The sequence below is a fragment of the Hippocampus bargibanti genome, linkage group LG05 (genome assembly GCF_051943395.1).
Source record: "Hippocampus bargibanti isolate YZ-2025 linkage group LG05, ASM5194339v1, whole genome shotgun sequence".
In the NCBI taxonomy this organism is placed as follows: domain Eukaryota; kingdom Metazoa; phylum Chordata; class Actinopteri; order Syngnathiformes; family Syngnathidae; genus Hippocampus; species Hippocampus bargibanti.
The window spans coordinates 7926142-7938920 of NC_142738.1; the positions used below are offsets into that span (position 1 = coordinate 7926142).

Below are 12779 nucleotides of genomic sequence, written 5' to 3' on the forward strand. Positions count from 1 at the left end.
TAGCGCTGCTGTATGCATATATTTGACCCAGCATATTTGCTCACTTTTTCTGTTAACCCATAATACAGTCATAAAAGACCTAAATTTCATGAATGTTTTTTTTTTTGTGTGACAAAGAAGTATCTGTTTCAATCACTCTTTCAGAGAAAAATCAGAGTGGTCGCAATAACTGGAAAAAAAGAGTTTTTAAACTCATTATGTTCTTCACAAGTGAATGTAAACTTTTGACCATAACGGTACATCAAGGGTGTCAAACTCATTTTGTTGCCGTGGGCCACATTGTAGTTATAGTTTCCTCTCAGAGGGGTGTGATGAATTTGGGGAAGCCATTAGAAGGTTTAATCCCCTCCGTATATTACGTATACAGTGCACAACAAATTAATAAATAACTAGGTTTCAAATCTGAAATGAAGAATAATGACTATTATTGCGGTTTACATGGGACAATTTGAATTTTTGCTTCAGACTTTAGCAAGCATCATGGCACTCAACATACTTGATTTGCTTTCGTGGGCCGAATAAAATGATGAGGCGGACCAGATTAGGCCCCTGGGCCTTGACTTTGACACCGGTGGTTTACATGTTTGAAATAATCATTCGAGGGCTTTGTTGATATTTCATAACTCGTCTCTCAACACTAATGGTGGAGCTCCATACTCCCTGTAGTGAGACTTTCTCCCGCCTCTCAACAATCTGCTGAACTCAGCTGCGTTTGGAGGGGACAATGGGGGGTGGGGTTAGACCGCAACTGTGAGCTTCCAGGCAACAAGGCGGCAGAGGTGAGAGGACAAAATCCACCTTCCACTTTCTTCACCTGAGAGGCTTTGTATCTACATAACACAGGCACGCAGGACTTTGGTATGCTAATAAAGTGACATTTGAGGGAAATCATTTGCATACCTTCCTGTATAATATACACAATAAAGGCATCGTTGTAAAATGGACCATAAAGCATAGTCAGCAGTTGGAGGGAAATCACAACGACCCTTCACGAGTGAATTAAATTTAGTACAAGTCCGCAGGCTACTCATGTGATCCATGTGACATACCCGGGAGCGCCAGGTCGTTGACCTCTTGGAGAAAGTTAACGTTTCCATTTAGGACAATAGCATTGACTCTAGGTGACGCGCTAAGCAATGGATCCCCGAATTAAGATAATAATAATAATTTAAAAAATATGTTTAAAAAGAGCTAAAAATTGTCCAGTTTACTGTTTTTGCACCCAAAATCCCTCTAAATTATCATGAGATAATTTCAACAAAACAAAATAAGTACACTGACATGATTTTGGGCACAACCAAATAATTCAAAACACAATAGCTCGCTAGCTTCCAGGTTGAGTAAATGCTGGCGCATGTGTCTGCCGCTGCTCACCCACAGAAAAACTGATCCTGTGACTGTAAAGTGACCTTGAGAGTTTTGAAAGGCGCTTCGAAATGAAATGGATGATGATGATGACATTTCACTCCACTCCTGTTGGTGGCAGTATTGCTCATTTGAGTTCATTAACTCATTCACTGCCAGATGTGCAAAAAATGTGTCCACTCCAGTGCCAGGGTTTTTTGTCATTTGACTTCCAGGACCCATAGAATATTGAGTTACTGCCCCCTTGTGGAAGGGAAAAACATTGCCAGAGGCGATGGCCAGCGCTTCATCGGCACCCAAGCATGAAAAACTAAACCCAAACAAATTTGGGAATGGCGCTCTACGTTATTTTCAATTTCCGAATAAATGTGTGAATGGCAGTGAAAGAATTAGACAGCAAGCTTTTGTCCTAGGCCCATATACCACCTTGCTACATACAATATGTCCTCAACTAACAAACTACCATCCAAGCACCCTTCCATCTTAAATTTAGTTAACACTTTGCGAATGGTGACGTTTATGGAAATTGTGAGCAACAGGAGTTCTCAAACCAAATAGCGATTTAAAACATGGCGGCTGCGGTAGTAAGTTTTTTTCTTTTGACATTGTTGACTTTGCTGCTTGTCTCTGCTGCCAATCCAACCCCAGCAGTTTTGCAGGGATTGTTATTTTGTTAGCTTTGTTTGTTGGAGCTTGTTCTCACACCGCTGATTCAAAGTACAGCGCTACCTTGGCTTACGAACTTAATTGGTTCCCAGACAGAGTGTGTAAGGCAAAAAGTGTGTATCCAAAATTAATTTCCCATAGGAAACCATTAAGAGAATAATCCGTTCCCAGGTCCCCATAAAACCTAATTTTCGACTTTCTAATTTTCTAAGCCTTAAAGCTACACAAAATATACCTTATTTTATGTATAATAAATGTGCTATGGTATTATAATTAAAGAAATAAACTGTACGGTATAATAAAGTCGTTCTATTTATTTACCTTTGTGATGGTCGTTGATGACTTGATGGAATGGAGTGGCCGGTTTAATCAGCATTAAACACTTGATGAGAAACGTAACGTTCTTCTTTCACCATCTTGAGGAATGATCCCTTGCAGGTGATTTCTCTGTGATAATTTTATCTAGTTCATCATCAATTGTGTTCTGTTTAGCTGGGTTGATAGCTTTTTGCATCAAGTGTACAGATGGCTTGTGCGGGTTGTTTCTGGAGCCTGATTGATGGGCTATTTTAACCTTGCAGTCTACACTCTGCCTTTGCCTTTCAAAGTTGAAACTCTCACTGTCATCTGCCTGTCTCTTTAATGTTTAAAACACCACCCCCCCTCACTGCTGCGTTCTTGACCAATCACATGGCTTTAACCGAAGACTCCGGGCGGGGAATAGCGGACAAAAACAGTCGAATGCCATTTTGTTGTTAGAAGAACGGGCTTGTTTGCGAACGAGACATCAGTCATTGAGGCAACTCCATGTACGAAAAAAGTTCGTATGCCAAGGTAAAATTGCCATAAATATAACATTCATGAACCAAAAAGTTCGTAAGCCAAGGGGTTCGTAAATCGAGGTATCACTGTAAGCCTTTTGTTTTCGACATTGTCGCTATTGCTGCTTGCCTCTGCAGCTTCCCGAACTGCTGCACTTGTGGTTGTCGCAGTTTGTGTCCCGCTCGTTGCATTGCTGAGGTTGAGTGAACGCTGGCGCGTGTGGCTGCCGCTGCTCACCCGCAAATAAAATATCCTGTGACTGTAAAGTGTCCTTGAGAGTTTTGAAAGGCGCCTATATAATGAAATGTATTATTATTATTATTATTATTACTTTTTGTTGATGCCCCAAGCACCATGACATGCAGTACCTGCAGCAATGGAATCCCCCCTCGCCCCTCTCCACACCCTTGTCCCCCGTTACCACTCATCCACAAACATCAAGGGAACAGACCTCTACATGAAGCTGTCCCTTCCCCAATTCCCCCTCCTCCATGTCCGACACAATAGACGACATTTGAGAGTGCCAGGTTCGAGGGTTTGTTAATATTCACAGACATGCAAAGTGCGAGATTGCTTTTTAGGCTGAAAGCGAGCAACGATGGAGTGTCCCCACGAAAACCTATTCATCAAGGACAGCTTGTCTGCTGCTACACACATGGAGTCCGATCCATCTTCATTTGCTCTCAATCGGTGGGACATTTCTCTGGCAAAGATCACTGCTTTATGTCTCCACCGCCATGTAGGTTCTTGGTGGAGGATGCACGGAGAGATGGCATTAAGAATTGAATTGTTGTTACCTCAACTACAAAAATATGGAGAATCCCACAACGGTCTTTTTTTTTTCTCAATAAAATTGGATGTAAAATTTCTCTATATTTTTTTATTGCTGATTCAGAATATCGCCTCATTTTTGTCTCGCACCTCACGATGTCATAATTCTGACAAAAAAATTATATAAAAACAATAAAATATAGTTTTATATAGTAACATATTTAGTAATATCTGTGAATGAAGGGGTCGCTAAGCAACAGGTGTTTTTTTTTCATCATCATATCTACATTTATAACAATCTACATTTGCTGAAATCCAAAGCAGTGCAACTCATTCACTGCCTTTCACAAATGTATTCAGGAATTGAAAATATGACAGAGCGCCATTCCCGAAATGATTCGGGTTTGTTTTTTTTCTTGTTTGGGTGCTGATAAAGCGCTGGCCATGGCCTCTGGCAATGTTTTTTCTTTACACAAGGGAAAGAATGTGCCTTTTTTTCCATGTTAGCGCTTTGTTACAGCTTCAGCTGTTGTTAAAGTGCTATATGAAACAATATGCATTGTATTTTGGACAGCTGCCCACATTTCAAGCTCATATAACTCCAGACCCATATAATTTAGGAATTAACTCTTTTTTTCTGATTAAAGAAGAAAGTCTAAGGTTTTTTTATGCTGCAATGAATGTGTATGGAGTAAAATTCACTATTCTGTGGGTCCTGGAATTTGAGTGACAATGTCACAAACCCTGCCTGGCACTAGAGTCGACACATATTTTGCATGTCTGGCTTTGAATGAGTTAAAAAAAACATACAGGGAGAACATAGAAACTTTCCACTAGAGGGCCAAAGACAAGAAAAGGCATCCGACTCAACATCAAATTGCTTCCAGTGTTTCATTTCACTTCCTTTTTTTCCCCTGGCCCCCTTTGAGTGTTTAACATTCATCAAAAGGAGCTGGTGGTGGGGATCTGAATGAAAATAATATTAATAATAAACGTCTGTGTAAGCTCTCAGTCGTACAGGAGTGGTCCATCGATGAAAAGGTTTCTTCAACGGCATATGCTGCTGTTGCCGCCGCTGCTGCTGCTGCTGTGGGCATTCAGCTGTGATGTGGACAAAGATTCAGGATAAGCGGCGGCTGTGCCCGGACAGTCGCACAGGGAGATGGTCGCTTACATGGACAGAAGTCAGAAGCTTCACTTGTGGACACAAAAACCGGGCCAGAGAACAGTAAACAAACGCTGATCTCTGAAAGTGGACGCCATAACGGCCAATTCTTCTTGGCCGATTTGGTTATCATCTGTTGAAACTAAGGTTGAGCTTTTTGACCATCATTCCAAAAGCTCTGCTTTGTGTAAACGCAACACTGCTTATCACACTTCATTATGGAAGTGGCAGTATAATACTTTGGGGATGCATTTGTCCCTTGGAACTGGGACCTTGGCGAAGGTGGTGTGAATTATGAACAGTTCCATAGACAGACGCTCCCCAAACATTTGTTCGTAAGGTGAATTTGTTTGTAAGTTGCTTCAGTGCTATATTTTGTATGGAATGTATGTTTTGGGCTTATATGGGCTGATTATTATTAAATGTAAATTTCTCCACTGTGAGACTAATAAAGGCATATCCAATCCAATCCAATCCAATCCAATCCAATCCAATATAAGTATGTTTAAGGCTTGTTTGAGCAACTTGTATTGGTTTGTACTGAAAAATAAACATTTAATAAAATATATGCTCAATAATTGTATTTTATTTATTGTATTCTATTTATAATTGTATTTTATTTATTATTATATCCATGCTTGTCTGTGACTGTAAAGCGTCCTTGAGAGGTTTGAAAGGCGCTTGAAATAAGATGCATTATTATTATTAAAGATATGCACTGTATATGTACAAGTGGAGAGAATACTACATATGTTACTACAAAAATCTTCATATGTATGAACAACGGTTCATAACTTCAATGTTCGTAAGTAGGGGAGCGTCTGTATATTATTGTGTTGTTTTAATAGAGGTTTTGTCAACCCACAATGGCTGAAGGAGTCGAAGAAATGGATTTAGTTGCAGATTTACTGTTAAGGACATTTTCAAGATGGACTTTTCAAGAAAAGATAGAAATCGTGAAGAAAGGTTGGGCAGTTATTTCCTGGCTAATAATACCCTCTAGTGGATTTGTAATAAATTACACCACACTTTTGACAGTTGCGGCTGTGGATTGATTCAGACATAGCACTACTGAAGGCCTTGGGTTGACATGCCCGGCTCGCCACTGTATCTCAATAACGTCATCACAAAAAAACGTAACAACCACTGTGCATATGTAAACTTTCCAAATGCTATAATACCTCAAACTAATTTAAAATAGATTGGTTGTAACCCCTATTAAGGCTGCGCTAAATTGTCACTATGAGGATGTTAAGATTACGTGGCCTGGCTTCACATTAATCAAGACAATAATGATTTGAGTGCGGTGCAAAATCCCATCTTGGAGAGAAGAGGAGACGCTGCAGCCAAATTCTATTAATAATCGCATCCAGCTCACCAGCTCACAGAATCCGCAAGTACTGCCTGTGCCCCATGTGGTCCGCAAGAACATCCACCTCCCACATCACCGCCCACGTCTCCTGATGAAGAGTGCTCGCGAAGCTGCCGCGCAAGACTAAATGGGCTTCGTGTGCTCCTTCGCAAGCGCAGACGCATTCAAACGTACAAATCAAATATCGAAGGCTCCAAATCACCAAACGTGTGGGTGACATTTGAAGGGTTTCGTTTCAAAGAAAACGCCGTCACTGGGTTTAATTACGACCAAAGTGAAAAAAAAAAACATTACATTACAAAGTTCCAAAGCATGTCTAGTATGTAAATTTTTTTTTTTTCATTTTTTTTCCACACACGATGTGCATGGGAAGGTGCGCGGCACAGCAAGGACAGGTTTGACCGTGACCTAGTAATCACAAATGTCACACACCGCAAGAATCAAAACAAGGGCATGGAAAATCCGACCGGACCCTCCGCACCCTGCCCACCACCTTTTCCAGCGACTCCCCTCAGGCAGGCGCTACAGATCCATGCGCACCAAATCCAGCAGACATTTAAACAGCCTCTTCCCCCAAGCTATTGACTCTCTAAACAGTACCGGAAATATAACTGTATAGTGCCTTTACGCAATTTTTTTAGGATGATACTAGTGCAGCGTGTTCTATCGGAGACACATTCCTTGTGTTTTCTACATACTAGGCAATAAAGATTATTCTGATTCTGATTATTCTGATGTAAATGTAAAACTCTCCTCTGCACAACCGGTAGGCACGCTGAGTTTCTGATACTAAATATAACAACTGACCATATGCAGGGGTTACCACGAGGTCGGAGAAAGTTCGTTTACATAACATCACTGTTTTTCTTTTGTTCTTCAGTACCCAATAATAAAAAAGTTTGCATCAGTCAAATCATAACGTAGTGCAGCTCATATCTTAAAACGATTGTTATAGAGTACAGTGAGACCTCAACTTACAAACACCTTATTTTACAAACTTTTCATCTTACAAACGTCAAATTTCTGAAAATCAAACCTTATAATAAGCACTATTTTCATAATACACACCCACCACGGCTGGCGGAGTGATCTTCGGCGGAAGCACACGACTGAACAGCACTAGAGGTTAAGTTACCAACAGTCCTTATGGAACATGACTCTCCTTCCATAAGCCATCAACGACCATCAAAAATGTAAATAAAACTTTATTTTACAGCACAGTTTATTTCTTTAATTACAGTCCTCGTGTAATGTGCCTCTCTTTCCAAACAGCAATTCCCTTTGACCTTCGACCTCCAACGCCATTCCATCAAGCCATCAATGACCACCACAAATGTAAATAAAGTGACTTTATGATACAATGCAGTGTATTTATTTCATTACAACACAATAGCACATTTATTATACATAGAATAAGGTATGTTGTGTGTAGTTTTAAGGCTTATTTAGTTGAAACGTATATTTTATGGAAACAGATTATTCACATTTTAATGATTATCTATGGAATTTTTTTTTTGAGATACACACTTTTCGCCTTACACACTCTGTCTGGGAACCATTTAAGTTCGTAAGTTGAGGTCTCACTGTAGTCTCAAAATGTCTTATATGGAACCCGTGGACAGTTTACAATTGCGAAGAGCTAAATCGCGTCCCATCTTATAGTTGAACTCTTTCACCACTGATGAATGTGGTGGAGCACAGTAGGGCAATGTTCAAGTTATCAAAAGAAGAGAAGTGGTCCAATTTCCCTGCGTTACTCTGAAATTACTTATTTTGTGATCACTAATCATGCAACCAATAGACATAAAAAATGGAAGTACTCTTTCCCTATCCCCAAAATCTCCATGATTTCAGTATATAAATGAGCACCTTGAGTCATGTTTTATACCGTATTTTCCGGTGTATAAGGCGCACCCAAAAGCCTGGATTTTTTTCCGAAAGATGACCCTGCGTCTTATAAAAAGGTGTGCCTTATATGTGAAGTCATATTGAGCCACAACAGGTGGCTCGTAGCTGTTGTCAGCAGCCACCGACTCCATTTTCACCCACCGTAGAAGAAGTAGTGCATAACCCTAGCCTCTACTGTTGCGCCTTATAATGTGGTGAGCCTTATATTTGGAAAACTTTTACATATTTCAATATTATATTTGGAAAACTTTTTTTTTATTAATGGAATAATAATAGTCCGGTGCACCTTATATCAGTGTTTGAAATAACGTCTGCCCAGAGTCCCGGGGCGTACAACTTTTACGTCGGGTGTACAACTTTCAAAACGACTCGGTCCGGGTGGCCGATAGCTTCTTCAAGAATGTTTTTTTTCCAAATCAAACGTTTGTTTTATTCAATAAAGCAAAAGCTACAAGAAAATTGCTATAACCCACGCGGACTCCTCTTTCCAAGCGCCTTTCAAAACTCTCAAGTACACTTAACAGTCACGGCGGTATAGTCCGAAGCACGAAACAGGCTTCTGATTGGCTGCCGTGCCGAGTATGCAAATTGCCAAACAAACGTTTGTTTGGCAACGCAACGCAAACATTGCATAGTGCACCATGACGACAAACAACAAATGGAGCTAAATCTTCAGTAAGGGATAGTTACCATTAATTCAGCAAGGGAGCATTTGTGGTAGGTACTTCCTTAATTTAAAAAGAATATTTTATACTTCGCAACGTTTTTTTTGGGATTAGTCATTTTATTGTGTTTCAAGTTGTGAAAAATGGGGCAGGCAACTTTATGGCCGGGCAGGAAACTTTTCAGAGTTGTCTGCCCTGATGTCCGCTAACTTTTTGTCATCAGATTCAGACACTGCTTATATGTGGAAAATGTTTAAGAATACATCCTACATTGGGGGTGCACCTTATACTCTTATGTTTAATATTACAACTAAGTCGGAATGTCAAGCATTTAACAGTTTGTGCTCCGTCATTCATTCAATGCGCCCCTGGAGGATAAAGAATACATGACCGGGAGTATAGTAAATATTTGGGTTTCGCTACATAACATGTAATTCTTTGCTCCAAGGGAACGAGCCATCAGCACAATCAGAAAAAAAACTAATGTCAAGGACAGAAAAGGTTGATCCAAACGGTCCAGTTAATATATGCCACTAAAAACTCTCTCTGTTTTCTGACAGATAACAACATTGAGTATAAACAATATATATTGTGCTGAAAAGGAACCAGCAAATCAGCAAGCAAAAACAAAAGAACATTTGACACATAGTAATCATCAATTCATGGAAATTCTGGACTTAAAATAAGCAAATGTGAAATGTCAACATAATATGAAGAGAATTTTCAGAATTGGGGTGGAAACATCAGTCATTGCATGATTACATTTGGGGCTTTTGAGCGTCCAAATTAGTACGAGTGGGATCTGATTATAATGATTAATCTTGTTCATTTACTGTACCGCTCTGATCTTTGATCCTACAGTGGGGGGAAAAAAATCCAAGTGTGAACCATCTATCGAGCTGTGAGTTATGATATGACTCTATTTTTTTTTATTTGAAGGCTTTTCAATTGTAACCAGTAGAAAAGTCTCAATGGTTGAAGTTGATTGAACCTTTCAATGCACCTATTTAGATTATTTTTCAAACATTTCAGATGTGAAAGACAATAAGTGCACTTGCAGCGCGGACCTATGAACTCATTAACTGCCATTCACGCATTCATTCGGGAATTGAAAATATGACATAGAGCACTATTCCTGAATTTGTTCAGGTTTTGTTTTTTCATGCTTGGGTGCCGATAAAGCACTGGCAGCATTTCCCAATTTTCCATGTTAGTGCTTTTTGTTGTTAACTAGTTTTTTTAATGAAAAATAAGGACAGTCTAAGGCAGGGGTGTCAAAGTCATTTTTTGCCGCGGGCCACATTGTAGTTATGGTTTCCTCTCGAGGGCCGTTATGAATTTGGGGAACCCATTAGAATGTTTAAATTCCTTCAAATGTTACATATAGAGCACACAGCAAATTAATGAATAACTCTTTTTCAAATCTGAAGTCAAGAATAATGACTTTTATTGTGGTTGACATCCAAAAATATGAAATTTTGGCTCAGATTTTAGTTTTCATCATGGAATGTAACAAGTTTGATTTGCTTTCGGGGCCGAAAAAAATGATGTGGCGGGCCGGATTTGGCCCGCGGGCCTTGACTTTGACACCTGTGGTCTAAGGTTTCCAACGCTCTATTGAATGCTTATGTAGTCCTAAAACTCAATACTATGTGGGTCCTGGAATTCAAGTGACAATGACAAAAACCCTGGCACTGGAGTGGACACATTGTTGCACATGGCTGGCAGTGAATGAATTAAATGTAACCCTTTTTTTGTATTAAGCTCGGCAAATCTACAATAATGACAACAAGTGATTGATCAAACTAAATCAGCCAAAACTTGATGACTGCAGTGCATGAAACATATGTGAGAAAGCTTTACCCCTCTCGGTTGTCCTCTTCATCCGGGTTGGAGATGAGCTGAGAACCAGCCAGAGAAACATCCAGGGCAGCCAGAGGCAAGTCTCTGTAGTTGAAGCTAACCAGTTGAACTGGGGCCACACACTGGTTTTCCTCCTCCACCTGCTGGGAGATCACCTCCAGCTCAGAGGATGCAGTTTGAGGAGGGGCCCTGTCATATGAGTATACAATGAGAACATAAGTAAGACTCCTGTCATAAAGTCAATTCGGAACTCTATAGAAGCTTGTCTGATAGAAGGTTCTGGACAGTTATGCGCAATTTCTCTTATCGGGTTCTGATGCATCGGGGAAGTCTAGTTTGATGATTAAAACCACAACTGCTGCTGGATTTGGGGGAAGTTGAGCTGTCGGTTTCTGTAGGTGTAAAAAGTAGGATTATAAAGGATTTTGCTTTTTTGATTGTTGCTGTGCTGATGACCATTTGGTGTTTGGGAGCCTTTTATTGAGAGAGTTGCTTGTTCTGTAGCCACAAAGGGACATAAGTCTTCTTGTGCCGGTCCCAAGCCCGGATAAATACAGAGGGTTGTGTCAGGAAGGGCATCCGACGTAAAAGCTGGGCCAAAACAAACATGCGTATCATACCTCTGAAGATGGAGGTTACTGATTCGCTGTGGCCACCCCTTGAAGGGAAAAGCCGAAAGGAAAAGAAGAAGAAGATAAAGGATTTAACATTTCTTGATAAAAACTCCAATCTTTTTACAAATTTACAGCATTTAGTGATTAACAGTGGAATTACAGCCCAACATAAACAGCAGAGTCACTGAACTATTTTATATGCACATTCTTAAACATCCAATGTTTCTTATTTTCTACTCATTTGAATTTGTCTAAATTTAGTCTAAGTTGTTACGCTCGCTCTCTCTCCTCTCTCTCTCTCTCTCTCTCTCTCTCTCTCTCTCTCTCTCTCTCTCTCTCTCTCTCTCTCTCTCTCTCTATATATATATATATATATATATATATATATATATATTTTTTATTTTTTTTTCGATTTATGTGGTTATATATTTATCTGTTTATTTTTTCTATTTATGTATTCCTTCATTCACCCATGTCTATTTATTTACCTGTTTATGTATTTTTATGTATCTATTTGTGTATTTATTCATTTATACACACATTAATGAATTTATTTATTGATTCACCCATTAATTCTTTCATTTGTTTATTCATTTATCTATTTATTGATTACTTCATTTGCTTATTTATTCACTCGTTTATGTTTCTATTTGTGTATTTCAGAATCATCTTTATCATCTTTATCAGAATCATCTTTATTGCCAAATATGTAGAACACACAAGGAATTTGTTTCCGGTAGAATTATAAGTAATTATAGGTAGATTTATTTATTCATATATTTTCTATGTATGTGTTTATATATTTATTTATTTGTTTTTCTGTTTATTTATATATTCCCTCATTTACCCATGTCTATTTATTCACCTTTTTTATGTAGTTGTATGTATTTATCTATTTATGTATTTAGTCATGAATTTATTTATTTATTGACTCATTCATTCATTCATTCATTCATTCATTCATTCATTCATGTATATATTACTTCATTTGTTTATTTATTCATCCGTGTATGTATTTTATTTAATTATTCGTTTATTTTCTATTTATTTGCTTATATATTTATTAATTTATTTATGTATTTATCTATTTATTTATTCCTTCATTCACCCATTTGTTTATTTATTCACCTGTATGTGTTTTTATTTATTTATAAACACATTCATTCATGGATTGATTTATTTATTAACTCATCCATTCATTTCTTTCTTTATTTTTAAAGACGATTAGCTTTCTGAATATTTTTTTTGTTTTGTTTAGTCTAATTTTCTGTCCAGTAGATTGTCATGAAATGTACACGCATTCACCGATGCTCATTGGAAACAAAGGTCAAATGTGAAATGCAATACAACACCCCAATAGCATAATGGTCTAATTACAACCAAATTTCAATCTGTCATACACATAAACGTCCTTTGTGCCATAAGATGCGTCTTGTTTCTTCACATGACATTCAATGGCACGTCACGTGTTGTTTGGAAGGTCAGCTGTCATTTTATCTGCCAAAAAATATCTTGAAATTTAAATAAAGTGGATGGGATGCGATAGAAAGAGTTGAGCCAATGGAGAA

General features: G+C 38.6%; 1 protein-coding gene across 1 annotated transcript in view; it reads right to left on the reverse strand.

The window, feature by feature from the left end:
* tmem266 (transmembrane protein 266) overlaps positions 1–12779 on the reverse strand; it is a 45954-nt gene that overhangs the window by 19970 nt on the left and 13205 nt on the right. Inside the window, exon 5 of the mRNA XM_088996115.1 lies at positions 10598–10786. Coding sequence (XP_088852241.1) covers positions 10598–10786 — 189 coding nt within the window. The remainder of the gene's footprint in view (positions 1–10597; positions 10787–12779) is intronic.